The sequence below is a fragment of the Macaca nemestrina genome, chromosome 12 (genome assembly GCF_043159975.1).
Source record: "Macaca nemestrina isolate mMacNem1 chromosome 12, mMacNem.hap1, whole genome shotgun sequence".
Classification (NCBI taxonomy): domain Eukaryota; kingdom Metazoa; phylum Chordata; class Mammalia; order Primates; family Cercopithecidae; genus Macaca; species Macaca nemestrina.
The window spans coordinates 11,834,936-11,860,977 of NC_092136.1; the positions used below are offsets into that span (position 1 = coordinate 11,834,936).

The following is a 26,042-nucleotide window of genomic DNA, read 5'->3' on the forward strand; positions in this document are numbered from 1 at the left end:
GTTTCCAGAGAAAGTGGCTGAGGAGGTAGTGGGATGTGGAGCGTGAAACACTCTTCAGAGAAAAGTTAGGCAACAAGAGCTAATGCTTTTTTTCTTCAGAGAGAGAGAAGTCCAACTCTTGGGCTGGAGATGATGAGAATTCAAGCGTTTCCCAGAAACCTCGGACCCTCACCCAGCTCCTTCGAGGCCTCTCTGTCTGCAACCTACAGCCTGCCTGTGCAGTCTGGGAAGCCTCTTTTTTTTTTTTTAATAGAAGAACAAGAAATAATTTTAGTGATTTGCAGTTAGTTTATTGAAATGGAAATGAATTTGAGGTTTCAACAATTGTCCAGCAGTTTCCACATATAAAAAGACAACACAAGAAAGAAAAGTGGCTTCTAGCAATCAACAGATGAGTTCTGGCCATAGTCTGTAGTCCTCTGAGCCAAACGCCTTGTGTAAAGTTAATTACTCTTAATTACACCAAATACTGTCGTACATTGTATGCTGGAAAACAAAAACAGATCACTTAGGTTTGCAAATTTCACTTACTAAGTCAAATAGTATAACTTGCCTTCTTGTTTTCTTGCATTTGTCCACAAACAGCTAACTCCCAGGAAAATTTGCAGTGGAAGAAAAGCCAGCATTCCCTCTCCATTTATTCTGCCCTCTAGGAGACACTTCATAACGCCAAACAGGGGCCAGGGTTGTAGGACCTCTTCCCTACCAGGGATCCATGTAATACTTTTTTTCTCCAAAAATTCTATTCCTTGAAATAACTTATCCAATAAATATGCTGCACATACTATTTGTTGAAGACCTGATCATTTGGACTGTTTCTGATACCACTTTTACAACAAAGAATTGTTAAAAAAAAAAAATCTCAGCTCAAATACAAGAATGTGATGGTTTTGAGTTATTGCACAGGCATAAAAGGTGGAAATGTTGTAACAGGCGGAGACTCTTCACCATTACCTTTGAGGTCTATGAAATATTGGAGCTGGGCTGGGTGCGATGGCTCATGCCTGTAATCCCAGCACTTTGGGAAGCCAAGGTGGGCAGATTGCTTGACCCCAGGAGTTTAAACCAATCTGGGCAATATGACAAAACCCAATCTCTACAAAAAAAAAAAAACAAAACATATGCTGGATGTGCTAGTGTGCAACTGTAGTTGCAGCTACTCAAGAGGCTGATGTGGGAGGATCACTTGAGCCCAGGAGATGGAGGCTGCAGTGAACTGTGATTGTACCACTGCACTCCAGCCTGGGCAAAAGAGCAAGACTCTGTCTCAAAAAAACAAAACAAAACAAAACAAAAAAATGGAAACAAGAAACATTGGAGTTTTATAATATAAATGATTAATCTGAGGGGTTTTTTTGGTTTGTTTGGGTTTATTGTTTGTTTGTTTGTTTTTGAGATGGAGTCTCTCTTTATTGCCCAGGCTGGAGTGCAGTGGCACTATCTTTGCCTACTGCAACCTCTGCCTCCCGGGTTCAAGCAATTCTCCTGCCTCAGCCACCCAAGTAGCTGGAATTACAGGTGTGCGCAACCACACCTGGCTAATTTTTGTATTGTTAGTAGAGACGGGGTTTCAACATGTTGACCAGGCTGGTCTTGAACTCCTGACCTCAAGTGATCCACCCACCTTGGCCTCCCAAAGTGCTGGGATTACAGGTATGAGGGACCGCACCTTGCTAATCTGAGTTTTTAAAGAAAAAAATGATTCAACCATCCCAAATTGCAGTTAATATTTACTTTTATCCTTGAGCATTTGATATATCTCTAAATATTCTATTGTGGAATGTTTAATAAAATTTTGGGGTATTAAATAAATTCTTTAAAGAAAAAAAAAAAACAAACATAATCCCAGCACTTTGGGAGGCTGAAGCGGGCAGATCACCTGAGGTCAGGAGTTTGAGACCAGCCTGGCCAACATGGTGAAACTCCATCTCTACTTAAAATCAGCTGGGTGTGGTGGCGTGTGCCAGTAATCCTGGCTACTCTGAAGGCTGAGGCTGGAGAATCACTTGAACCCAGGAGGCGGAGGTTGCAGTGAGCCGAGATTGTGCCATTACACTCTAGCCTGAGCAACAAGAGCTAAACTCTGTCTCAAAAAAAAAAAAAAAAAAACTCATAGCCAACACATCTTTATAAACAGAAACACTCAATGTTATAACCATTGACTTTGTTGTAAACAATTCTAATTGACTTTGTTGTAAACAATTCTAGCACTCGTGCTGTTTCACACCCGTGATCTGCACTTCCCACTTCATGAGGCACTTAATTAAGTGGTGCATGATTTCCAGTCACGTATGCTAACAAATCTTGGTTGCTTGGACTTGCATTTTAAATTCTTTATTTTAGGCCAGGAGGGATGGCTCACACCTGTAATCCCAGCAATTTGGGAGGCCGAGGCTGGCAGATCACCTGAGGCCAGGAGTTCAAGACCAGCCTGGCCAACATGGTGAAACCCCATCTCTACTAAAAATACAAAAATTAGCTGGGCATGGTGATGGTACGTGCCTGTAGTCCCAGCTACTCGAGAGTCTGAGGCACAAGAACTGCTTGATCCCAGGAGGCAGAGTTTGCAGTGAACGAAGATCATGCCACTACACTCCAGCCTGGGCGACGGAGTGAAACTCCATCTCAAAAAAATTCTTTTTCTTTATTTTAGAAAATGCAGAATTTGCACAAATTGTATTTTCTGAGCTAGATAAAAAATAATAAGAATGTTTTTAATATTTGTTTTGTGAAACTAGGAAATGTCTTAGTAGGTTGCTCCTACAAGTGTGTGACTCCTTGAGAACCAAATTTTTTCTCTTAATAAAAATGTGCATGTGTCTGGCTGGGTGCCGTGGCTCACACCTGTAATTCCAGAATTTTGGGAGGTCAAGGGAGGCAGATCACTTGAAGTCAGGAGTTTGAGACCAGCCTTGCAAACATGGCAAAACTCCATCTCTAGTAAAAATACAAAAATTAGCAGGGCATGGTGGCGCACACCTGTAATCCCAAATACTTGGGAGGCAGAGGCAGGCAATTCACTTGAACCCGGGAAGTGGAGGTTGCAGTGAGCTGAGATTCGTGCCACTACACTCCAGCCTGGGTGACAGAGCGAAACTCCGTCTCAAAAAAAAAAAAAAAAAAATGCAGATGCCTGTCGCTGTGTGTCTGTGTGTCTATACTTGTGTGCTTATGTGTGTCTGTGTCTGTGTGAGAATGGACTGGTGAGGTCAGAGGTAGATGGGTGATCTCTAAGTCTTGGTTTTCTCCCTTTTGCCTTTTCCATTTATCACTACCTAAAGATTCTCAGTGTGAAGTGGCAAAGCAGCCTGGAGACGAAGTTTAATGAATTGATATATAAAGTTTAGAGCCCGCTGGTTCTGATCGGTGATTTTCAAAGGGTACCTAAGAAGAAGCCAAAATTACCATCATCAGTCCGAAGTTTTTCAGAGTTCTATGTGACTGGCTGAGGAAGCACTGCTTGAACTTCCCCATAGCCTCCGCGGCGGCCTCGCTGTCTGTGAATTCTTGAAGAAGCTCTTTGTACTCAGGTATAGATATGTCGGAATTGATGGTCTTTTCAACCACATCCTCCAGGAGTTTGCAGCCAGAATCTGGAAAAAATAAAAGACACAAGAACATGGGCCATTACCAGAGGTGTGAGCTCATTTTACAGATGAATTGGGAAAGCTGGCTGTCTTTGTACCTCCAGGGACAGACCGAGGTTCAGAAAGATTTTGGTGCAGGATGTAGAGTTCTCAATTCTGAGAGCATAAACTCAGGCTCTGCAAATTCTCTCCAACCTCCCAAACCCAGAGAAGCCCAACCCCATGTATCCTTGGTGAAGAGGACCCTCGAGAAATGAGGTGCTCTGACTGGGGGCACATAGCAAACACCGCTTGGGCTTTCTTGGTTCAAAGTCATGCAATGCTTCCCTGTTATCATGCCCAGCATCAGCGAGGGTTTCCAAGGATTTCAGATTAATGGGTCTAGGACATTGTCCGTTAGTTCTGTTGACTCTACTGCAATAAAAGGGAATGTGTGACCAGGGAAGGTGGCTCACGCCTGTAATCCCAGCACTTAGGGAGGCCAAGGTAGGCAAATTGCTTGAGCTCAGGAGTTCAAGACCAGCCTGGACAACATAGGGAGACCTCATCTCTACAAAAAAATTAAAAATTAGCCAGGCATCGTGGTGCCCACCTGTAGTCCCAGCTACTTGGGAGGCTGAGACAGGAGCATTACTTGTGCCTGGCAGGAAGAGGTTGCAGTGAGCTGAGACCGTGCCATTGCACACCAGTCCCAGTCCCAGCCTGGGTGACACAGCAAGACCTTGTCTCAAACACACACACACACACATGAATGGGAAATAGAACTTGTCCATGAAGGGATCTGAGGTCACCCCCCCAGTGTAAGGGAGAGGAAAGAGCTCAGGACTTGGCTTCATGTGAGCTGGTTGTGCTCTGGACTTTGTGATTTTCTAGTTTGTTGACTGTGAGCTTGTCACCCTTCTACGCGTCTGCACCTACCTTGGACACCAATACGGTAGGGTTTGGAATCCACCTTTGTGAATTGCACAAGGCAGGCTCCCTATGGAACTACTAGTGCTGATTCCAGCAGCCAGGGCTTTTGCCTCCCACTGGATCTTCAGTGCTGGAAGGAGACTCCGGGGGCGGGTGAGTTCTCCTCACCGGTCTGCCTTGAGCCTGAAGCAACTGGGAGGGAAAGGGCATCCCAGAAGGACCCAGATCAACTCTGAGAACACAGAGTGAGCCACACAGGGTGAGAGAAACTGGGTCACACTCTGCAGCCTGGGCTCTCTGTCCTGGGAGGTTTCCTATTTCGTTCCACATTCAAGGAGACCCACGATTATTTCGTGGTTTCTAAGTGCAGATGCCATCTCTCTCTTGCCCCGCTGAAATCGTTAATTTCAGTATTCAATCCTGAGACTCATCCTGGTTTCTATGGTTGCCGTGACCATGGTGAGACCCCGAGTGCCATGATACACTACGTGCAGCTCCAATGCAGGGGACAGCCCACGAGGGCACTGCCCACTTGATTGTCAGGAACTCATGGGGATCCTAAGGCCTATCACACCCAGGCCCTTCACACTGGGATTCATCTGTGCTGGGGATTAAGGGCTGCGAGTTCTTCTACAGGGGCCCAGAATGACAACTCCTAGCCCGGAAGCAGCCGTCTCTGCCCAGAACTCACCTGCATAGCAGAGCGGAGGGAGGGCCGCCAGCATGAGGATCATTAGCAGCTTCATGGCGAGGCGGCTGCTGTCTGTGTTCAGTCGTGCGTGGCAGGGATCAAGGAAGCTGCTGTGGAGGTGAGCGCCCAGCCCTGCTCTATTTATTCCCCAGGGAGACACCTTAGTCCCTCCCAGGAATGAAGTAGAGTGTCAGCCTGGCGTGGGACCAGGACACAATATTGTGCCCCAAGGGGAGCCCAGCCAGCCTGTGCTCTGTTTGTAGAAACCAAGAAGGCAGTAATATTTGGATCCCTGACAATTTGGGGACTACAATAATGACACACGGCTTTTAGTAAAATGGATGCAACAGTGTTTTCCACAATATAAAGCAAAACCCAATGGTGTGATCTTGTGCTCTCAACACTGTTGTTATTATTGTAGTTTTCTTCTAGTCCTCTTTCCCTTCTTCCTCCTCCTCCTTCTATTCTTTTTCTTCTACTCCTCTTTGTCTTTTCCTCTTCTTCTCCTTATTCTTCAAGGTACAAACAGTTTCATAACTTGTATATCTGCCGGTCCTGGAATCATCAAATATTTGGGCTACCGGCATCTTCCTCTGGGAGGCAGACCTTCCTAATCCATAGACATTTCTTTTTCAGAAAAGTGGGGGTTTTTTTGTTTTGTTTTTTGGGGTGGTGTTGTTGTTTTGAGACAGAGTCTTGTTCTGTTGTCCAGGCTGGAGTGCAGTGACGCGATCTCAGCTCACTGAAGCTTCCGCCTCCCGGGTTCCAGCGATTCTCCTGCCTCAGCCTCCTGGGTAGCTGGGATTACAGGCACGTGCCAGGACACCCAGCTAATCTTTGTATTTTTAGTAGAGACGGGGTTTCAACATTTTAGCCAGGCTGGTCTTGAATTCCTGACCTCAGGTGATCTGCCCCCCTCAGCCTCCCAAAGTGCTGGGATTACAGGCGTGAGCCACCACGCCCAGCCCAGAAAAGTGCTTTAAGTTTTGGGAGAAACATTAATATATAACCTCAACTGAAAGCTTCTTGTTATTCTTGTTAAGAATTACAACACTATTTATTTTACAATATATTTATAATTTAATTCGTGCTTAGTTCTTTGTTAGTCTTTTACGGTTTTCCTTCCACTGGTTGAGAGGATGCTGGGAGTGAGTGGAGTAGCTGACTGCTTGGGTAGGCAGTGCTGGGCAGTGGGTGGCAATGGGGTTGGTCCATGATGGGATTTAGGTGATGAGATTTGGGCAGGTGTGGGTGTGGATCCCGGAGGCCACATGTAGTCATGCTGTGTCTTTAGGCAAGTTACAACGCTGGTCCCTCTGGGCTTCCTTTCTCTCTTTACTAAATGGGTATAAGTGACGCTGAATTTTTTTTTTTTTTTTTTGAGATGGAGTCTCGCCCCAGGCCGGAGTTCAATGGCACGATCTTGGCGCACTGCAACCTCTGTCTCCCAAGTTCAAGCGATTCTCCTATCTCAGCCTTCTGAGTAGCTGGGATTACAGGCATGTGGCGCGACGCCTGGATAATTTTCGTATTTTTAGTAGAGATGGGGTTTCTCCATGTTGGCCAGGCTGGTCTCGAACTCCTGACCTCAGGTGATCCACCCACCTTAGCCTCCCAAAGTGCTGGGATTACAGGTGTGAGCCACCATGCCCAGCCGTGATGCTGAATTTTTATAATGATGATAGATGCTCTGTAATTTTTTTTTTTTTTTTGAGATGGAGTCTCACTCTTATTGCCCTGGCTGGAGTGCAGTGGCGTGATCTCACTGCAAACTCAGCCTTCCCAATTTCAAGCGATTCTCCTGCCTCAGCCTCCTGAGTAGCTGGGATTACAGGTGTGCACCACCACACCCAGCTAATTTTTATTTTTATTTTTATTTTTCTATTTTTAGTGGAGACAAGGTTTCACCATGTTCGCTAGGCTGGTCTCAAACTCCTGACCTTGTGATCCACCCGCCTTGGCCTCCCAAAGTACTGGGTTACAGTCGTGAGCCACCTCTCCCGGCCAACAGTCTGTAAATTTTTAAACACATGGCCAAGCATAAGATAATTCTGAATAAATGGCAGTTGAATTCAGGCATGGATCCCTTGTTATCCACATCACTGTTGCTTCATCACAGCTTCTCCTGCGAGCTGGGCCCTGCGCTAGATTCAGTTCTAGAAACAGGTTAGACCAGGTGCTTGCTCCTGTGGGCCTTATTTTCTAATGAAGGACACAAAGAACAAGACTAAGGATAAGATACATTAGAGGTATGAGAAAGTGGTCACTGCTGCAAAGAACAGCAAAATATTCACAACGGCTGAACACTGTCACAGATGGCTGCCCAGGGGCAGTGGCCTGTAAGTCCCCCAAGGCAGCCTGTAGAGCAGGTGCTGTTTCAGCTGAGACTTGGATGAGTGGATGGTGATGTCCAGGGACACATCTGGGGAAGAGCATTTCAGGGAGAGGGAACTGCAAGTACAGAAGCTTGAGGACAGATAGCATCTGGCAAGGTAAGGGAGGGAACGTGGCCACATAGAATCAGGAGAAGGACAGGACAGCCTCACATGATAAAAACGCCACCCCTGTTTAATTAGGGTCACAGTGAAGGTCATAGGAACAAGAAAAACATAGTTGGCTCAGGTTAAAAAAAAAAAAAAGAAGTAGATGAAACAGCCAGAGGGACGAATCCATTGTTAATTCCCTGTGAATGCATTGTTTACTCTCTGGATTACTTGTGACATGTTTCTTTCCACCGTTCAGATGGAGCCTCAGTGGTCAAGAACAAACCTAATTTGGGGGAGGACAGAAGGGAGAGGTGTTGTTTACTTACCACTGTACACAGCTAACATTGGCTGGTGGCCTTGTTTCCCAAGGGGAGTGAAGGACCTTGATCATGAAATGTGAGACTGTCTCCTCGGCCAGTACTTACTGGGGCTTTGTCTTGTGCCCCAGTCCTTATGGCCCTGCCCTGTCAGTCACCTGCTTACCCAGAACAGAACTTCAGGAAAGGCCTCTTGGAGCCATCTTGGTTGGCGGCAATATGTCTGTTGTTCAAGTCACCAAGTCCTCGTCTAGACCCGGCGCCTCCCTCGCGTTGGCCGGAGTCTCATGCTGGGATTCCAAGTCTGAGTTGCTCAGTGTTCGGTCCACCCCAGCACTCCCATATTCCAGCTCAGTGTCCCAAAATGTGTCAGAAGCTTGCAAAGACTGACCTTCCCCTGCGTGGGGGTGAATACATCTGGTGACACGGGGTTGGGATTGAGTGAAGGGAACAGTGTGAATCCTCTAAAGGGACCACACACATCAGAAACGCTTTCTGGCCTCTTCTTTCTGAAATGGGGCTGAGGAAAGGAGAGGCTGTAGCTTCCATGGGGAGTCTACGGCAACCAAGGAAGAACCCCCTTCCCCTTACACACACGCCCAAGATGCACGTGACAGTGGCGCATTTTTCACACTCCCTCAATTGTCAGAAGAGAACTGTGAACCTGCGTACCTCTGAGAGGCCTGGGGAGACACACACAGGAGACTATAAGCCCAGATGGGAAAGGAGAGGTGCAGAGAGAGATGGACGAAGGGCTCTGGAAGGCCAGAGGAGGGAGACGGTGCCTTCCCTGAAGTGGGAGAAATGTCCTCTGGCTCAGAGAGCGAGGGGAGGCTGTGGGTAGGGAGCAGGTAGTTTAAAGGTGGATAAATTCAGAAGATGGGGGAGGTGACTCCCAGAGGAGTCAGATGACTGAAACGTCAGGAAAGGATAAAATCCCTTATCCCATGGGGCAGTCCCATCCCAGCTGGACATTCGCAAGACTCCCGGAAGTGAATGCCTGGGAAGCTGCAGCTCTGCTAAGCGCTACTGTGCCACACTGCTGGGTCCTGTCTCTGCAGGTTCTGCAGCCCTTTCTCATAAGGGTTGGATGGCAGATGGGTGGTGAGTGAGGACTCAGAGCCTGACCGCCACTTGTGTTCACATCCCAGCTCCTCCGTTTGCTGACTGCACCATTGGACAGGAAACTTAATGCTCTGTGTTCCCTTTAAAATGGGAACAGTCATAGAATTGCTGTGAGTCACAAGTGAAGTAAAACGTGGAAAGTCCTGAGAACAGTGCTTGGCACAAAGCAGGTTATCCAAATGTCAGCTGGTAGTCATTATTTTTGGTAATAAAAAAATGTATTTATGGTAAACTCCAAGGACTGCTAGGACTGTTCGACACCACTGAAACCTCGGCTTCCACATGACATTCTCTAAAATATTTGAGTAACTATTCAGATGTAAGCTAAATTTCTTTTTTCTTTTTTTTTTTTTTTTTGAGACAGAGTCTCGCTCTATCACCCAGGCTGGAGTGCAGTGGCGCGATCTCAGCTCGCTGCAAGCTCCTCCTCCTGGGTTCACACCATTCTCCTGCCTCAGCCTTCCGAGTAGCTGGGACTACAAGCACCTGCCACCACGCCCGGCTAATTTTTTGTATTTTTAGCAGAGATGGGGTTTCACCGTGTTAGCCAGGATGGTCTCGATCTCCTGACCTCATGATCCACCCGCCTCGGCCTCCGAAAGTGCTGGGATTACAGGCGCGAGCCACCGCTCCCAGCTAAAATTTTGAAGTTTTAAGTTTGAAAACAAAGTTCTGTGTTTTGATCTATATGTTTTGTTTTTTTTTTTCTGTGTTCCCCTTTCCTCAGAGTTTTTTGGTTTTTTGATTTTTTTTTTTTTTTTTGGAACAGGTTCTTTTTCTGTCGCCCAGGCTGGAGTACAGTGGTGCCATCTTGGCTCACTGCACTCTCTGTCTCCTGAGTTCAAGCGATCCTCCTGCCTCAGCCTTTCCAGTAGCTGGGATTACAGGTGCACACCACCACGCCCAGCTAATTTTTGTATTTTTGGTAGAGACAGAGTTTCGCCATGTTGCTCAGGCTGGTCTCGAACTCCTGGGCTCAAGTGATCTGCCCACCTTGGCCTCCCAAAGTGCTGGGATTACAGGCATGAACTACCACACCTGGCCTCAGAGCTTTATTTAAATTATTTACAAATAACTTCTCACCCAAGCATATTCTACTTAATATTACCATATTAATCTTCCCAGAAACCAGTTCCAATTTATTTAACATGTTTAGATACATTTTTAAATTTTTTACCCGGCTTTACTAAGGCAAATTGACAAATAAAAATTATTTAGATTTATGGTTTATAATTTATGTTTTGATGTATATATACATTCTGAAATGATTAATTCAAGCTAATTAGCATACCATCACCTCACATACTTATTTTTTTTGTGTGTGATAAGAACACTTAAGATCTAATTGTTTAGCAACTTTCAGGAAATGTTCAATTAAAATATGAATGAAAAACAATTCTGCACCAGTTCCTAAATGACAGGCACTGTTGTAAGCCCCTTTGAATCTCACCGCTGTCATCCTATGAGCAGAGTGACCGTACTATTGATTGCAAATGAGGGGCACTTTGGAAATGAAAGGGAACCCGAAATGAGTGGGATGCCAGGATAACAATGTAAACCAGGACTTTCCTGAGCAAACTGGATGTGTGATCACCACTCTGTGAAGTGGGCAGATCATTTCACCCCCGCTACAGGAGACGGGACACAGAGATTCCATAGAACTTTTCGAGACACAGCTAGGAAGTGGCAGAAACAGGATATGAAGCCAGGTGTTCTGGCTCCACAAGCTGCTCTCAACACTTTCCCTCCTTAGCTGGATCCTGAAAAACCTGCACACCACGGCTCAGGCGGGTCCTGGTGACCTTGACTCCCACTGCTGCCCTGTGGGAACTTCGTGTGGATTTCTGCACAAGACTCACAGTTTTCTGCTTGAGAAATTATTGAAATAATTTACATTTACTTTGCAATTTTACCTTACAGTAATTTAACTATTTTACCTTGCTCCCTGTGGTCTCCACTGCCCTTGCCTTAGCCACTCTGGGTTGAAACACTTCATTCATTCTGGAAGCTACATCAAAGCATCTCACACCTTATGTTCTTTGCTGGTTCCTCCAACTCCCGGGATCTCCCCCTCCCCAGGGACCTGTGGCTCTCCATGGGCAGCTCCGAACTGACATCCTCTGATGCTGACCTGTCCTCTCTGTTCATGCTCCTGGAGAACATGGCCTCTGCATGTCCCGCCTCTGTATGACAACATCATATAATAAGTGCTTAATCAATAATTTTGTAATTTATTTTCTGGGTCAAAATGTGGTGCTTTACAAGAGTTCACTGATGATATCGCTCATGTTTTAGTACCGGGTCTATTTAGAAAGAGGCACTCATCGGCGTTTGAATCTTTAGTAAAGGCAAGGATTACACACAACACTAACCACACATCTGGGTGACTTCCTGGACACTAACACTAATGTTGTACTTTCCTGGATGATGGCTTTGGGGTCAGGGTGGGAGGAGACAGGTAAGGGGAGGGGGAAGTAGTTGGAGGCAGTGCTAACTTGGGGCGGGACCACCTCAGTGTTCCTTTTTTTTTTTTTTTTTTTTTTGAGACAGAGTCTCACTCTGTCGCCCAGGCTGGAGTTCAGTGGTTCAATCTCCATCTCAGCTCACTGCAACCTCTGCCTCCTGGATTCAAACGATTCTCATGCCTCAACCAAGTAGCTGGGACTACAGGCGCACACCACCATGGCCAGCTAATTTTTGTATTTTTAGTAGAGATGGGTTTTCACTATGTTGGCCAGGCTAGTCTCAAACTCCTGACCTCAAGTGATCCACCCACATCGGCCTCCCAAAGTGCTGGAATTACAGGCGTGAGCCACCACGCCAGCCCAGTGTTCCTTTTCTCAAAAAATGACCATTACCGCGGTATGATCTGACCTTGGTTCATCCAATGAGTTGGGAGATAGAGCGGGATTGGGAAGCAGAGCCGAGGTCAGGTATCAGCCCCTGGCTAATTCTCCTTGGCTCCTTAACCAAAACTCTGAACTTTACTTAACTTGACATTTCCCTGTAACGTGTGGTGAAAAGCTTAATCCTGTACCCATGTAACAACTGATTTGGTTCATTAGGTATTTACACTAACATCTCCTCCATTAAGTTCGCAATTTTTTTTTTCTTTTCAATGCCCCATTCATTTTGCTGGTAACTGTAGTGACCCCAAAGTTGTGAACACCTACCTTAGGGCCATTGCAAGAGTCACATAGGAGAACCGACATAAAGTTTTCCACTGTAGAGTGGCGATTGTCAACTAGGGCACATCTACTCCCATCTCCTCCCTATTCCCAAAGACATCAGTCTGGACAGTTTTGGTTATCACAGCTGGGTGGTGGTGGGGGTGCTATCAGCACCCCGGGGCAGAGGCCGGGGTGCTGCTGAACCTCCTACAGTGCAAAGGGCAGATCCCACAGAAAAAGGATTACTTACTTTTGATGTCAGTACTGCCAAGTGCTAGAGAAATAACTGCACACATTTGCTCTTGCGACAAATGACCAGTAGCACTCGTGAGCCTCAGACTCAGCAAACAGGGAGTATAGCCCCAGCCTGCCAAGGTGCCAGCAAGAATGTGGGCACCTTTGTCCTCCAGGTGGCTGAGTCAGCCTCATGTCCATGCCTTTGCCCAGGCTGCTCCATGCACCCGGAGGCCCTGCTTCCCCTGACTGTCATCCTCACCTTCTAGGTGCTTCATGGTCCAACTCAGCCATCACCTCTTCCACAAGCTTTCGTTTGTATATCCTTGGATTTCTATAGGCTTTTAATTTGCATAATAAGATCTCATCTCAGTGATACACATTGTATCTTTCTTCAGTTCTATATGATGTCTTCCCATTCAACTTGCTAATTAATTCCTTAAGGAAATTTATTGATCCTTTCAACAAAATGGATCACCCTCCCCCATTCTGCATTGACCTGAGACCTTCTTTCTCTGCAGAAGGATTTCCATGTTTCAAATAATCTTTTATTACTGTTCTGTTGATTTATCCACTAACTCCTATTTTCATCGCTGTTTACCGAGTCCCATGTCTTTCCCTTTCTTGTTCTAATTCTTTCTGCTGGGGTCTGTCCTCCAGTACCTTTTGGAGAAAAAGTTTATTGGTAATAAAATGTTTGAGGGCCTTTATTTTGTCTTTATGTTTGAATGAGTAGGCTGATTACAGATTCATATTTGTATAAAATTAGAAGTTGACGATCCTCTGATTTTTTAGTAGTTCTCCACCATCCACCAGTTCTTGTGTTGGTTCCATTATTATTCCCCATCACTGTATGTGTCTCACTCTTTTTTTTCTGGGGAAAAAAAAGACCTTTTCTTAAAGACAATGTTCCAGAATGTTAGCAAAATATTTTTTGGTATGGAAAACAGATGGATGTCTACGGATTTTTCAATACCATACTTTTTTCTGGGAAATTTTTTGTTATTATTTCCTTGTTGACTTTTTTTTTTCTGAGGCAGAGTCTTGCTCTGTCACCCTGACTAGAGTGTAGTGGCATGATCTCGGTTCACTGCAACTTCTGCATCCTGGGCTCAAGTGATCCTCCCACTTCAGCCTCCCCAGTAGCTGGTACTATAGATATGTGCCATCATACCTGGCTAATTTTTGTAGAAATGGGCTTTCACTATGTTGCCCAGGCTGGTCTCATAGGTCTCTTGACCTCGTGATCTGCCTGCCTCAGCCTCCCAAAGCGCTGGGATTACAAGTGTGAGCCACTGTGCCCGGCCTTCACACTCATTTAACAGCAGCTCAGGAAGGAAACTTTACCATATGTGACCCCCGTGTGATTAGAGTGAGCACCTTGAAACCCCCAGGCTTTAAAGGCTATGGAAGTAGCTAAGGGAAAGGCCTCAAGGTAACAGCCGGGTGATGTCCAGAGTCCTGTGAGTATCACCAGGGACTCCTGTCCCAGCTACTGCCTCCCCAGGTCACTGCATACCTGCACCTATAGGAACGGGAGGTCCAAGGCCAGAGACTGCATGGACTCTATTTGCACACAGATAGACACATGTGCCCCAGGTGGAGCCTGGACATTGATTGCTTTTGACAGCTTCCCAGTGAATTCTAAAACAGAGCCAGGGTTGACAGGCACTGGGTAGAGCATTTTTCATTCTCAGGTTCATTAGTGGGAACAATCTCAGACCTTGGGAACTAGTGAGGACTAAGTCACAGAGAACTTGGAAGCCTTTTGGCAAAATGCATATTAGGGTGCTCAATAAATAGAAACATATTAATTGTAAGCATTATAACAAAGATTGCTAAGATATGTTGAATGCTTTCTAGTATTTATATAATATGTTCTTATCACAATGCTATGATATATATCCTGTATCATAGGAAGGAAAAGCGATGATAAAACAGGGAAATCCACCAGAGTGAACAGGCAAATTTTTGCAATCTATCTATCTGACAAAGGGCTAATATCCAGAATCTACAAAGAACTTAAACAAATTTACAAGAAAAAAAAACATCAAAAAGTGGGCAAAGGATATGAACAGACACTTCTCAAAAGAAGATATTTATGCAGCCAACAAACAAGAAAAAAAGCTCGTCATCACTGGTCATTAGAGAAATGCAAATCAAAACCACAATGAGATACCATCTCACACTAGTTAGAATGGTGACCATTAAAAAGTCAGGAAACAACAGATGCTGGAGAGGATATGGAAAAATAGGAATGCTTTTACACTGGTGGTGGGAGTGTAAATTAGTTCAAACATTATGGAAGACAGTGTGGTGATTTCTCAAGGATCTAGAACTAGAAATACCATTTGACCCAGCAATTACATTACTGGGTATATACCCACAGGATTATAAATCATTCTGCTATAAAGACACATGCACATGTATGTTTACTGTGGCACTATTCACAATAGCAAAGACTTGGAACCAGCCCAAATGTATCATTGATGGAACAAACCCATCAATGATAGACTGGATAAAGAAAATGTGGCACACATACACCATGGAATACTATGCATCCATAAAAAAGGATGAGTTCATGTCCTTTGCAGGGCCATGGATGCAGCTGGAAACCATCTTTCTCAGCAAACTAACACAAGAACAGAAAACCAAACATAGCACTTTCTCACTCATAATTGGAAGTTGAACAATGAGAACACATGGACACAGGGAGGGGAACATCACACACCGGGGCCTGTCAGGGGTTGGGGGGCTAGTGGAGAGATAACATTAGGAGAAATACCTAATGTAGATGACGGGTTGATGGATGCAACAAACCACCATGGCACATGTATACCTATGTAACAAACCTGCACATTCTTCCATGTATCCCAGAACTTAAAGTATAATTAAGAAAAAAACCGGTATCTATGCATGTGAGTGCACGTGTGTGTAAAGATTTGATGTAATGTGTGAGTATCCAAGAAAGCTTTACGGAGGAGGAGAAGTGGATTCCAGAGATGGGGTTGTCAGATGTCATAAGCAGAAAAGGCTATAGAAGGAAACGGAAACTCATATACACTGGTACAACGGTGTGACTCAACTGAGGCCTAAGAAATGAGATATAAATAACTATGGCTGAGCATGGACCTCCCGGGAGAAAGGAGAGGAAGGGACAGGGGCTGGCAGGAGCAGGGCCTTGAAAGTCCTTGTGTGCAACACAAGGGTGTGGACTTGCTCTCCCGGCAGTGGTTCCTTCTAGGCGTCTCTGAGTGCTGGAAGAATCCATGAATCCTTGTTTCCCGCACACATAGTGTGTAGTAGGCTGAACTGGTCATGAGTTTCACACATTAGGTTCTATTTCTAAGTGTACATATTTCCTGATGTGATTAAAAATACGAATTTCCCTTAAGATCAATTCTTACCTAATAATAACTATTATTGGCAGGGCACAGTGCCTCATGCCTGTAATCCCAGCAGTTTGGGCGGCCAAGGTGGGCGGATCACCTAAGGTTGGGAGTTTGAGACCAGTGTGACCAACATGGAGAAACCCCGTCTCTACTAAAAAGAAAAAAAAAAAAAAATTAGCAGGGTGTGGTGGTGCATGGCTGTAATCCCAGCTACTTGGGAGGCTGAGGCAGGAGGATCGCTTGAACCCGGGAGGCGGCGGTTGCAGTGAGCTGAGATCGTGCCATTGCACTCCAGCCTGGGCAACAAGAGTGAAACTCTGTCTCAAATAATAATAATAATAGTAGTAATAGTAATAACTGTCATCTACTATTTTCTCCACTGTATAAAAATAACCACTATTTTATGAAGGTGGGTTTTCAGCATTGTGTCCCTTACTCAAAACCCTTGAGAACAAGTGCCTTCTGGTCATGTAGGGTTGTTGAACAGAGGATAGGATCACATTTCAGTTTGAGGGGGCTCACTTTGGTGTGAATGAGGAGGGTGTATTACAGGAAGGGTTTTCAGAGGCTGCAAGACATTTTAGGGACTTAGTCTGAGCTGGGAAGGATGTGGACCGGGCTGTGATGTGACTGTGTGGTGGGAATGGAGCGATTCCCAGAGGTGACCGCTGTGGCCGTGGAGGGAGTGGAACGTAGAGCACTGTTAGGGGACAGGAGGGAGGGAAGTTGTGGTTGGCTGATTCTTGCCCCCATTCCCCCAAAGATATCCTAATCCCTGGAATCTGTGAATGTTCCATTACATGACCCAAAAACAGCACTTTGCAGATGTGATAAAGTTAAGGGTCATAAGATGGGAGGATTATTTTGAATATTCTGGTGGTACCTAAACCCAAACCCTATATTTTGTAATTAAAAGTCAGGGGGGTTAACCTGGTAGAAAAAGGAGATGAGAATGTATCATGGAGGCAGAGGTTGGAGTGATGTGGCCACAGGACCAGGACAGTCAGCAGCCCAGAAGCCAGAAGCAGCCCTTAGTGCATGCTCCCTGAGAGCCCCCAGCGCAAGTGGAGCCTTCCTGCCTCCAACCTCCTGAACATGACACTAATGTTGGACTTCTGACCCCCAGATGTGCGAGAGAATCAGTTGGTGTTTGTTTTTGTTTTGTTTTGTTTTCTTGAGATGGAGTCTCACTCTGTCGCCAGGCTGGAGTGCTGTAGCACGATCTCGGCTCACTGCAACCTCTGCCTCCCGGGTTCAAGTAATTCTGCCTCAGCCTCCTGAGGAGCTGGGACTACAGGCTTGTGTCACCATGCCCAGCTAATTTTTGTATTTTTAGTAGAGACGGGGTTTCACCATGTTGGCCAGGATGGCCGCAATCTCTTGACCTTGTGATCTGCCCACCTCGGACTCCCAAAGTGCTGGGATTACAGGTGTGAGCCACCACGCCCAGCCAAATCAGTTGTTTTAAGTCACCAAGCTTGTGGAAGTTTATTCCAGCAGCCACAGGACACCAAACCAGGAACCTGTGGCATCTCCTTGTGTCCTGGTCAGTGGACTTGCTGGGTGGGTGCATTAGCCTGGATGGGCTCATGGAAGGGAGAGTAGGTTGGGCACGGACCCTGTGCTCAGTTTTACGTCCTGCTCCTGAAAGGACTGTGGAGTGTGCGCTTGGAGCTGTCCAGTTGGCAGGGGTGCTGGTCTCTGGAGCTCTTGGGGTGGCTTGAGGCAGGAAGGAAGCATTCGCCTCAGGTGCTGGTGAGTGATGCAGACACTGAGGAGTCCTCTGAGTGTGGGGAGTGAACAAATGTGAAATCCAGGTTGAAACCTGGAGATCTTCTCAAATTATGGTAAATGGAAAAGAAAGTATACTGGACATGACAGAGGAGAGAAACCACAGTGCAGAGGTGGCACCAAGCAGGCTGACTGTGGGTCTGAGGGGACATCCACTAGGGTCCCTGCTAGGTGGGAGCCCTGCGCCTGGACACTCAGGCAGGTTGGGGGTTCCCTCAGTACAAGAACAGCAGGAACACTGTAATTCCTGTGTCCTCATTACCATGGTTTTCATTCACGGCTGCAGGATGGAAAATCGGTAAGGAATGCAGGATGATTCCTACCAAATAGTTCCTTCTGGGATGCCTGGACTCAGGCCCCATTGACAACAGGATGCTGGTTCTCTGGAGTTGATTGTTAGCCATGCCCAAAAGCCACTCCCCTATGGAAACCACTCCGGGCTCAAAGCTTAAGACTGCAGGATCATAACAAGACCAATGGAGAAGTTCAGGGCAAGTGATTTATTAGAGAAAGACGTTGAAACCTTTACATTCTGCAGTGACGATCAGGGTATCATTGAAAGATAGTGGAAACTAGCATTAAAAAGTTTTTACATCTCAGCGATCACATTTCTCTGCTATTTTTCCCTGAAATAGAAAAGGAAAGAAAAGAAGATGAGGTTGGTCATGCAGCTCCTGGAGACAACAGGTTAACATCCAAGTGGTCGATGGAATTCTGCTCCCAAAGACAATTGGAAGGGCAGAGGCAGGAACCTAGTGTGCGTGGGAAACCAGAGCCTAGACCTGGGGGCTTCACAGCACCCTTGCTGGTGAGGGAACAGCCTTTCCTTGCCAGGCCAATAGCCCTGGGGGGACCCAAGTGTGAGGCCCCGGGTCCTCATGGAGGGGGAAAGAAGGGGTGGACAGAGCAGCCAGAGGTTATTGTCTGGGCTGGAGTCTCCCAGGACTTGGAGTCTCCTGTTTCCTGCAATGAGGGACCCAGGACTGAGAGGCTGGTAGGGCTGAGAGGGCTTCTGGAAAGCTTGGCTTCCAGGAGACTCCAGCCTCCCCATGCAGGAATTCTGCCTCAGGATCCGAGCACCCCTCAGTCCTGAGCCTGCACCTTCCATGAGCCTCAGGACAGCAACCCAGAGGCAGCCAGGCTGAGAGGCCCCTGGAAAACCTCTGATTTCTTGAGAAAGACAGAGTGAGAGCATCCCGCTTCCATGGCACTGCAGGAGGTGGAGTAGCGAGGGTCTTGGCCCACTGGCCGTGGTCAGGAGAGCATCGTGGGTGAGGAGGGGAGCGTGGAGTCTGAGGAGCTGGGGGGAGCTCCTTCCTGGCTCTGCAGAAGCTGCAGAGAAGCCCAGCCCTCCAGCGCTGCCTCTGTAGGAGGCCTGGCTTTGGGTCCCTCCCTGCCTTCCTCTCCCTGTTCGAGGCTCCCACACTCCCCAGTACATTCCACAGTGACTGTGTAAGGGCAGCTCAGCCTCAGGAAAGTCCCCAGGTGGAGAGGTAGTCGTACTCGGCCCTTCACCACCCCTGCCTGGGCCCAGGCTCACTCCCCATGTCCTCAGCACACTCTGGGGACACGGCATCCAGGCAGGTGACCTGAGGAGGGGGAACATGCAGGAGGCTGTGCGCAGCTGAGCTGAGTTCTGCAGGTGAAATGGAAGCACCCACCCTGTGGCCCCAGGTGACCTCAAATGGTGACCAGCAAGGCAGGTGCCCCACCACCTGTGTCCCTCACAGAGCAGCAAGCTGACCTCACTTCACACTGTGCCGCTGACCTGGCCACATGAAAGAGACAGAAATTACCAATGTTTTTGTAATTAGCACTCTCTTCTCATAGGCCATCAGATCCACGCATTTCTTCACTTCCATCTTGGCTGCAACAGCTTCCAGAGGTGCCTTAAATTTGGCAAGTTGGAACTTGAACACAGGTTTTCCAGCTAATAAGAAGCCTGCGATTTCAGAACCAACAGCTTGGCAGACCACTGCATTTGCTGGAGCAAAAGAATAAAAATATAATTTATGTAAGGAAATCAGTGTTTCTCCCATGCCTCCCTGATGTTAGACCAGACAGGAACCCCAGGCTTTTAGGCTTCTGGTCAATAACTATGCCAATGACGTCAGACATGGGAGGTTGTGACTTCCTTGAGGTCACACAGCAAAGGGAAGAGCTAGAACTGGAAAACGAACTTCCTGATCACTCATTCAGTCTTTGTTTTTTTTTTTAAGCACACCCATGACTTTCCGAAGCTTCTCTGGATGGATGGCCAACGTTCTTTTTTCTAGATTTGAAAATAATCACTTTTCTCTGCCAGTTAAGTGACACTTTATTAGTCTTAGACATTGGTGAAGAGGAGGTTTTGGGTAATCAAATTTTGAAGTGAATGGTAGAGTCAGAATCCTATCGGAAATTAGAGAAATGAGTAAATCTGGAAAAGAAGAAGTTAAAATTATTAAAATGATGAAGGTGATGCTTTGAGAATAAGTTGTGGGATTTAGGCTTATGTGATCCAATATAGACAGAGCTAAAAGGTAAACAAATTAAAACAAAATCAAATAATGTGAATATAAAATAAAATAATGTGAATCGGTTTTAACACACATTAGAAGCTTATACAGGAAATTGTACTTGGCCCATATTCTGCAGCAATGTCTAGAATATTTACAGAGGATGACAGGAGGGAACTGAGGCTCATACTGAGGCTCATTCCTGCTCCCACTGGGAATTTTGGAAAGATCTGGAGTAATCATTTCGCTTGGTCTGGAATCTCCATTCCCCTAAGTCTTTTGCAAACATCGTGCAACCAGAAAGTGCCCCACGAGGCTCAACATGACCCCTGACTACGCGACTTCCAACTGTGGGAAGAATTTGGAGAGGGTAGGATCAGGGGTGTCACAGGGAAATGGGAGAAGTTCAGAAAGGAAGAAGAAAGAGAAGAATCAGAATCTGGATCGGTCCTGACAGGGGAAAGGAAAGTACCCAAATGAACTGTGGAAAAAACAGCCAGAATTAGCATCAGAATTTCTATTTTAGAAAAATAGAAGTTCTGATGCTAACCACTGCAGTATTTCTACCACCATTACTGGTAGGACCCCTGGAAGATACACTGAGTACTGCTTATTCTAAGAGTTCATTTGCAGGCTTCTTATTGAGAGAATCAGAAAGCACCGTCTCTTCTTGGACTGAGAGTTCTCCAAGGATCCTTCCAGATGTAACATTTTATGAGTCTGAATTTACAATGTAAGAAGCTGTGAGCTCAATTGGTACCTAAAGGTCTGGGGAGGAGAATGTCTGATGGTACAGTGATCGCCTTCACATCCACAGATAGACCCTTGGCACAATAATCCCACTCCATTCCCGTTGCCACTCCCGGCAGAAGCTCTAAGCACCAGTGATAGGAGGAGGTGCGGGGAGGGTGAGCATCTTGCCCACAGTGAAAGGGCTGAGAAGTGGCTGAGCCCAGAGTCACCCCAGACCTCATATTACATCATCTGACACGGATCCCAACCAGGAGTGAAGTTCAGGCAGGATTCCTAACATTTGCCTGCACTGATTTTCTGCAAAACTTCCTAGGTGCTGGGGATTTGATGAAATGAGGCCTGAGCTTTATGAGCAGTTCCTTCAACAAGCACAGGATAAGGTTTGGAATTTTGGTTTGTTCCAGACCCCAACCTTAACCCGAATAGGTGACCTCGTGCTCAGAGAAGGGTGTGTCCCAGGGGCTGGTGCTGGACTCATGACTGATATACTCACCCCGGTAGCAGCAAAGGGCCAGCGTGAGCAGCACGAGACACACCAACAGCCTCATGGTGGCTTATTCTGCTGTGAGCTCAGCTTTAACCAATGATGAGTGATTTAGACTCAACCCCAGGAACCTGTGGAGCCGTGGAGCCCAGGGCTATTTGTACCTAAGGAGCTTGGCTGGTCCTGCCCACGTGGGCATCTGGCAGGTGATGAGGCCTGGCTTCCAGCCCTCCCTTCCTAGCCAGGGCTGCTGCCATCCATCAGTGTCACATCCCCATGCCTCCCTGCACCCTGAGTGGGGCGGAGCACAGGAGGGCAGCCCTGCAGGAACTCGGCTGTGTGCTCCAGGTGAGTGTCCAGGTGCCTCTGGCCATGTTCCCCGGAACCTCAGTTTGCTTTTGGGCTTTTGAGGATTATCTCTCTGTTCTTTATGTCAGTGCGAGGGTAAAGGTGAGTTCTCACTTCAGGAGGACAGAAACCGGGGTGCAGGAAGCTAGGGGCTGTGGTTTGGTTGTAGGACAGCAGGCATGGAAGAGACCCCACGTTGACCTCCGCTGCATGTCTGACAATCAGCCACATGTGTTTCAGCTGCACACAGATCAGGTTTGAACCAGACCTATCCTCCCACTCGGCCCCTTCCATCACCACCATCTTTACCATATAGGTACCTAAAACGTAGCTGAATACACTCCACCTTTGGAGGATTTCCTTGGGGAAAACAACCGCTCCCCCGTCCTCTACCCTGTCTCACTCCAAGATCTGTGTCTTTGTTTATGGGTGGAGTTGTGAATATAGCCCAGGTTCAAATTTTCTGTCTACTGAAAGCAAGCCTCCCGTGACCTCTAGCCACCCATATCTCCTCACAGGGCTGATGTGATGATTAAATTGCCCAATTCTTTTTACCCAAGGAGCTTCTGGGGTGTCTGGAGGCAAACAGGCATCAGAGACACTGGTCTTCACTTCTAGGCAGGGACGATAATGGAAAGGAAGAGACGGATGAACGGGGTGGGAGGTCACTTCCCTCTAACCCTTGGGCTCAAGTGTTCCACTTCTAACCTAGCTCTGCTGCCTGGGCCATCTCATTGTTGATGGAAAGCGAAGGCCACCCCCAGCAAAGGCAATAGACACCCTTCTGGCTTCCAACCCTCCCTTCCTAGCCAGGGCTGCTGCCATCCATCAGTGTCACGTCCCCATGCCTCCCTGCATCCCGAGTGGGGCGGAAAACAGGAGGGCAGCCCTGCAGAGGAACTCTGCTCTATGCTCCAGGTGAGTGTCCAGGTGCCAGAGTACTCACTGGGGTGAGTACATGTCATGAGTCCAGCACCAGCCCCTGGCACTGCCCTTCCACTGCAGTGCCACCATTTGGTGAGTAGGAAATCACCGGAAATGTGTCTCTTAAGTGAACACACATTTGAGAAGAGTCACAGCCCAGGACGGAGTTTTCCATTCTCAGCTGTGCAATCAAATCACTTGGAGCTCTTAAAATATACTGACCTCCCCAGTCTTCCCTCTCTGAGGATTTTGATTCCATAGTTCCAGGGCGAGGTCCCATTCCTCTTCTGTTTAAACTGCTCTGGTGGGTCTGATGGGCAGCAGGGCTGAGAACCACTCAGAAAGACCTTTATGAAGGAAGGGGACCTTATGGTCTGTGTCATCAGAGACACCTTGGCAGGCCTGGCTGAGTCCCAGCTGAGGGCGACAATGGCTCTCACTTCCATCACCCAAAATGGTGGGGAAGCCCCTGATGCCACCTCTGCCTCCAACTCTAAGGAGTGGGAAGGTCCAGTGGCGAAGCTCACAGCTAGGAGGGTTCAGATCCATGTCTATGGGCTATTGAACCCTATGAAAATTACTGTTTATGTAAACTCAACTTTATCATTTGTAAAAGTAGGTTAAAAATGGTGCCTACATCATTGGGTTGATAGATGTTCAAATGAGTGTGTGTGTGTGTGTGTGTGTGTGTGTGTGTGTGTATAAAATTTACCAAGGTCTGGCCAGGCACAGTGGCTCACACCTATGGTTCCAGCACTTTGGGAGGCTGAGGCGAGTGGGTCACCTGAGGTCAGGAGTTTGAGACCAGCCTGGCTAACATGATGAAACCCCATCTCTACTAAAAATACAAAAAATTAGCTGGGCATGGTGGCATGTGCCTATAGTCCCAGCTACTTAGGAGGCTGAGGCAAGAGAATCACTTGAACCTGGGAGGCAGAGTTGTGGTGCACTGAGATGGCGCCATTGCACTCTAGCCTGGGCAACAAGAGCAAAACTCTGTCTCAAAAAAAAAAAAAAAAAAAAAAAATTAACAAGGTCTGACATGTAGTAAACTCTCAATAAATGTTGACTACTATTATCTTGTCCCACCTGTCATACATGTCATGGATTGCTACCAGTTCCTAGTTTAAAGCACAACCAACCCTCAAAAAAAAATCACTGATTTTCAGAACTACAAGTCATGGGCCACATAAGGACATACTAGTTAACATCAGACCCCACATACGACAGGGGTCCCCTAAAATTATAATACTGTATTTTTACTGCACCTTTTCTGTTTCGATATGCTTAGATACACAAATACTTGTCATTGTATTACAACTGCCTACAGTGTTCAGAACAGTAACATGCTGTACAGGTTTGTGGCCCAGGAGCAATAGGCTTACCTCTTAATAGCTGAGGTGTGTAGTAGGCTATGCCATCTAGGTTTGTATAACTGCACTCTATGATGTTCACACAATGACAATTGCCTACGCATTTCTCAGAATGTGTCCCAGTCACTAAGAGACACACAGTTGTCTAAGGAAACCTAGATATACCCCCACTATCTGAAATAAATTAAGGAAACCCAGCTCATGGTCTCTGAGACCACAGAACCAGGGACAGGAATTTAGGTTCTCACAGATGACAAATGGGTGAGGAATTTTCCACATCTGTTGAACAGAACTTGTCCTGACGTGGGCTTGGCCTTCATCTATATATTCCATTAGGAGGGATGTGTATATCTGAAAGAGGATTGCTGCCCACATACTTTTATCATTCATGTAGCTCTTAACACCTGCTCCGGGTTTTTTTTAGTTTTCATAGGTGGTACTTTTTATGACTGCTCTACTCCTTCCCTGGTTGGCTTAAAATCTTCTCATCTCGGCTGGGTGCGGTGGCTCATACCTGTAATCCCAGCACTTTGGGAGGTCAAGGCAGGTGGATCATTTGAGGCCAGGAGTTTGAGACCAGCCTGGGCAACACACAAGACCTTGTCTCTACAAACAATTTTAAAATTTAGCCAGGCATGGTGGTGGGTGCCTGTATTCACAGTACTCAAGAGGCTGAGGTGGGAGGATTGCATGACCCCAGGAGTTTCAGGCTACAGTGAGCCCTGATTATGCCACTGCACTCTAGCCCAGGCAACAGAGCAAGAACTTGTCTCTAAAAATGTGAAATAAAATAAAATAAACGTTTTTAATGCAAAAATAAGTATGTGAAGCGAGGGATGTGTTAATTAATTTGATTGTATTTGATATATGCATTGTAAACATACATCAAAACATCATATTGTGTGCCATAAAAATATACAATTTTAGGTCAGGTGCAGTGGCTCATGCCTATAATCCCAGCACTTTGGGAGACTGAGCTGGGCAGATTACCTGAGGTCAGGAGTTTGAGACCAGCCTGACCAACATGGCAAAAACTTGTCTCTACTAAAAATACAAAAATCAACCAGGTTTGGTGCTGTGTGTCTGTAATCCCAGCTGTTTGGGAGGCTGAGGCGAGAGAATGGCTTGGACCTGGGAGGCAGAGATTGCAGTGAGCCAAGATCGTGCCACTGCACTCCAGCCTGGATGACAGAGTGAGACTCTGTCTCAAAAAAAAAATTATATATATATAAAATATATATAATATATATTATATTAGCACTGTAATATAGTGCTATATAAATGCAAATATTTATATATTTATATAGATATATATCTAAATATTTATATATCTATATAGATGTATATCTAAATATTTATATATCTATCTATATATCTAATATAGTGCTAAATAAATGCTATATATGCAAATATTTTATATATAATATATAAAAATATATATTATATATAAAAATGTATATATATACACACACAATTATTTGTCAATTTAAAATAAAAAAATTGTATGGAGAGAAACATGATGTCAACAATATTCTCTTCAAACAGAGGGCAAAATCCATATTAAAAGATAAATCCATGAACATAAATTGGTCATTATTTATAGATAGTTATTCAACTATCAGGGAAATCTAAGACAATCTACTAGAAAAACTCTCAATATTGATTTGCCACCACAGCTGCCAGCATGCATGCACATGAGCACAGACCCTGCTGCCACTGCCCTGATGAAGTGCTTTGGCAGAGTGTTGTTGCCAGCAGACTGGGAACACCTCCACCTGACCAGCACAGCAGGTGCTTAACCTCAAGGGGCCAGAGAACAAAGCCATGGGCCTGGAACCAGGCCTCCAGGGTTAGAGCAAGCAGCCCAGGAGTGCTGAACTGAACTGAACCTTGGCCTTCTGAAGTCTTCCAGAAACAAAGCCAGTCAATGAACCCACCTGATACCACAGTCAAACCC

The 26,042-nt window shown here is 46.2% G+C and overlaps 2 protein-coding genes across 2 annotated transcripts; both read right to left on the reverse strand.

Annotated features, from left to right (window-relative positions):
* Positions 1-268: 268 nt before the first annotated feature.
* LOC105469434 (mammaglobin-B) lies at positions 269-5,377 on the reverse strand. Its single transcript, XM_011720432.2, has 3 exons — positions 5,191-5,377; positions 3,406-3,593; positions 269-486 (listed from the first exon to the last, which is right to left on the reverse strand). The coding sequence occupies exons 1-3, from the start codon at positions 5,243-5,245 to the stop codon at positions 454-456; spliced, it is 276 nt and encodes a 91-aa protein (XP_011718734.2). The 5' UTR covers positions 5,246-5,377; the 3' UTR covers positions 269-453.
* Positions 5,378-18,190: 12,813 nt separating this feature from the next.
* LOC105469433 (secretoglobin family 1D member 1) lies at positions 18,191-21,573 on the reverse strand. Its single transcript, XM_011720431.2, has 3 exons — positions 21,450-21,573; positions 19,502-19,689; positions 18,191-18,331 (listed from the first exon to the last, which is right to left on the reverse strand). The coding sequence occupies exons 1-3, from the start codon at positions 21,502-21,504 to the stop codon at positions 18,302-18,304; spliced, it is 273 nt and encodes a 90-aa protein (XP_011718733.1). The 5' UTR covers positions 21,505-21,573; the 3' UTR covers positions 18,191-18,301.
* Between the last annotated feature and the right edge of the window lie 4,469 nt (positions 21,574-26,042).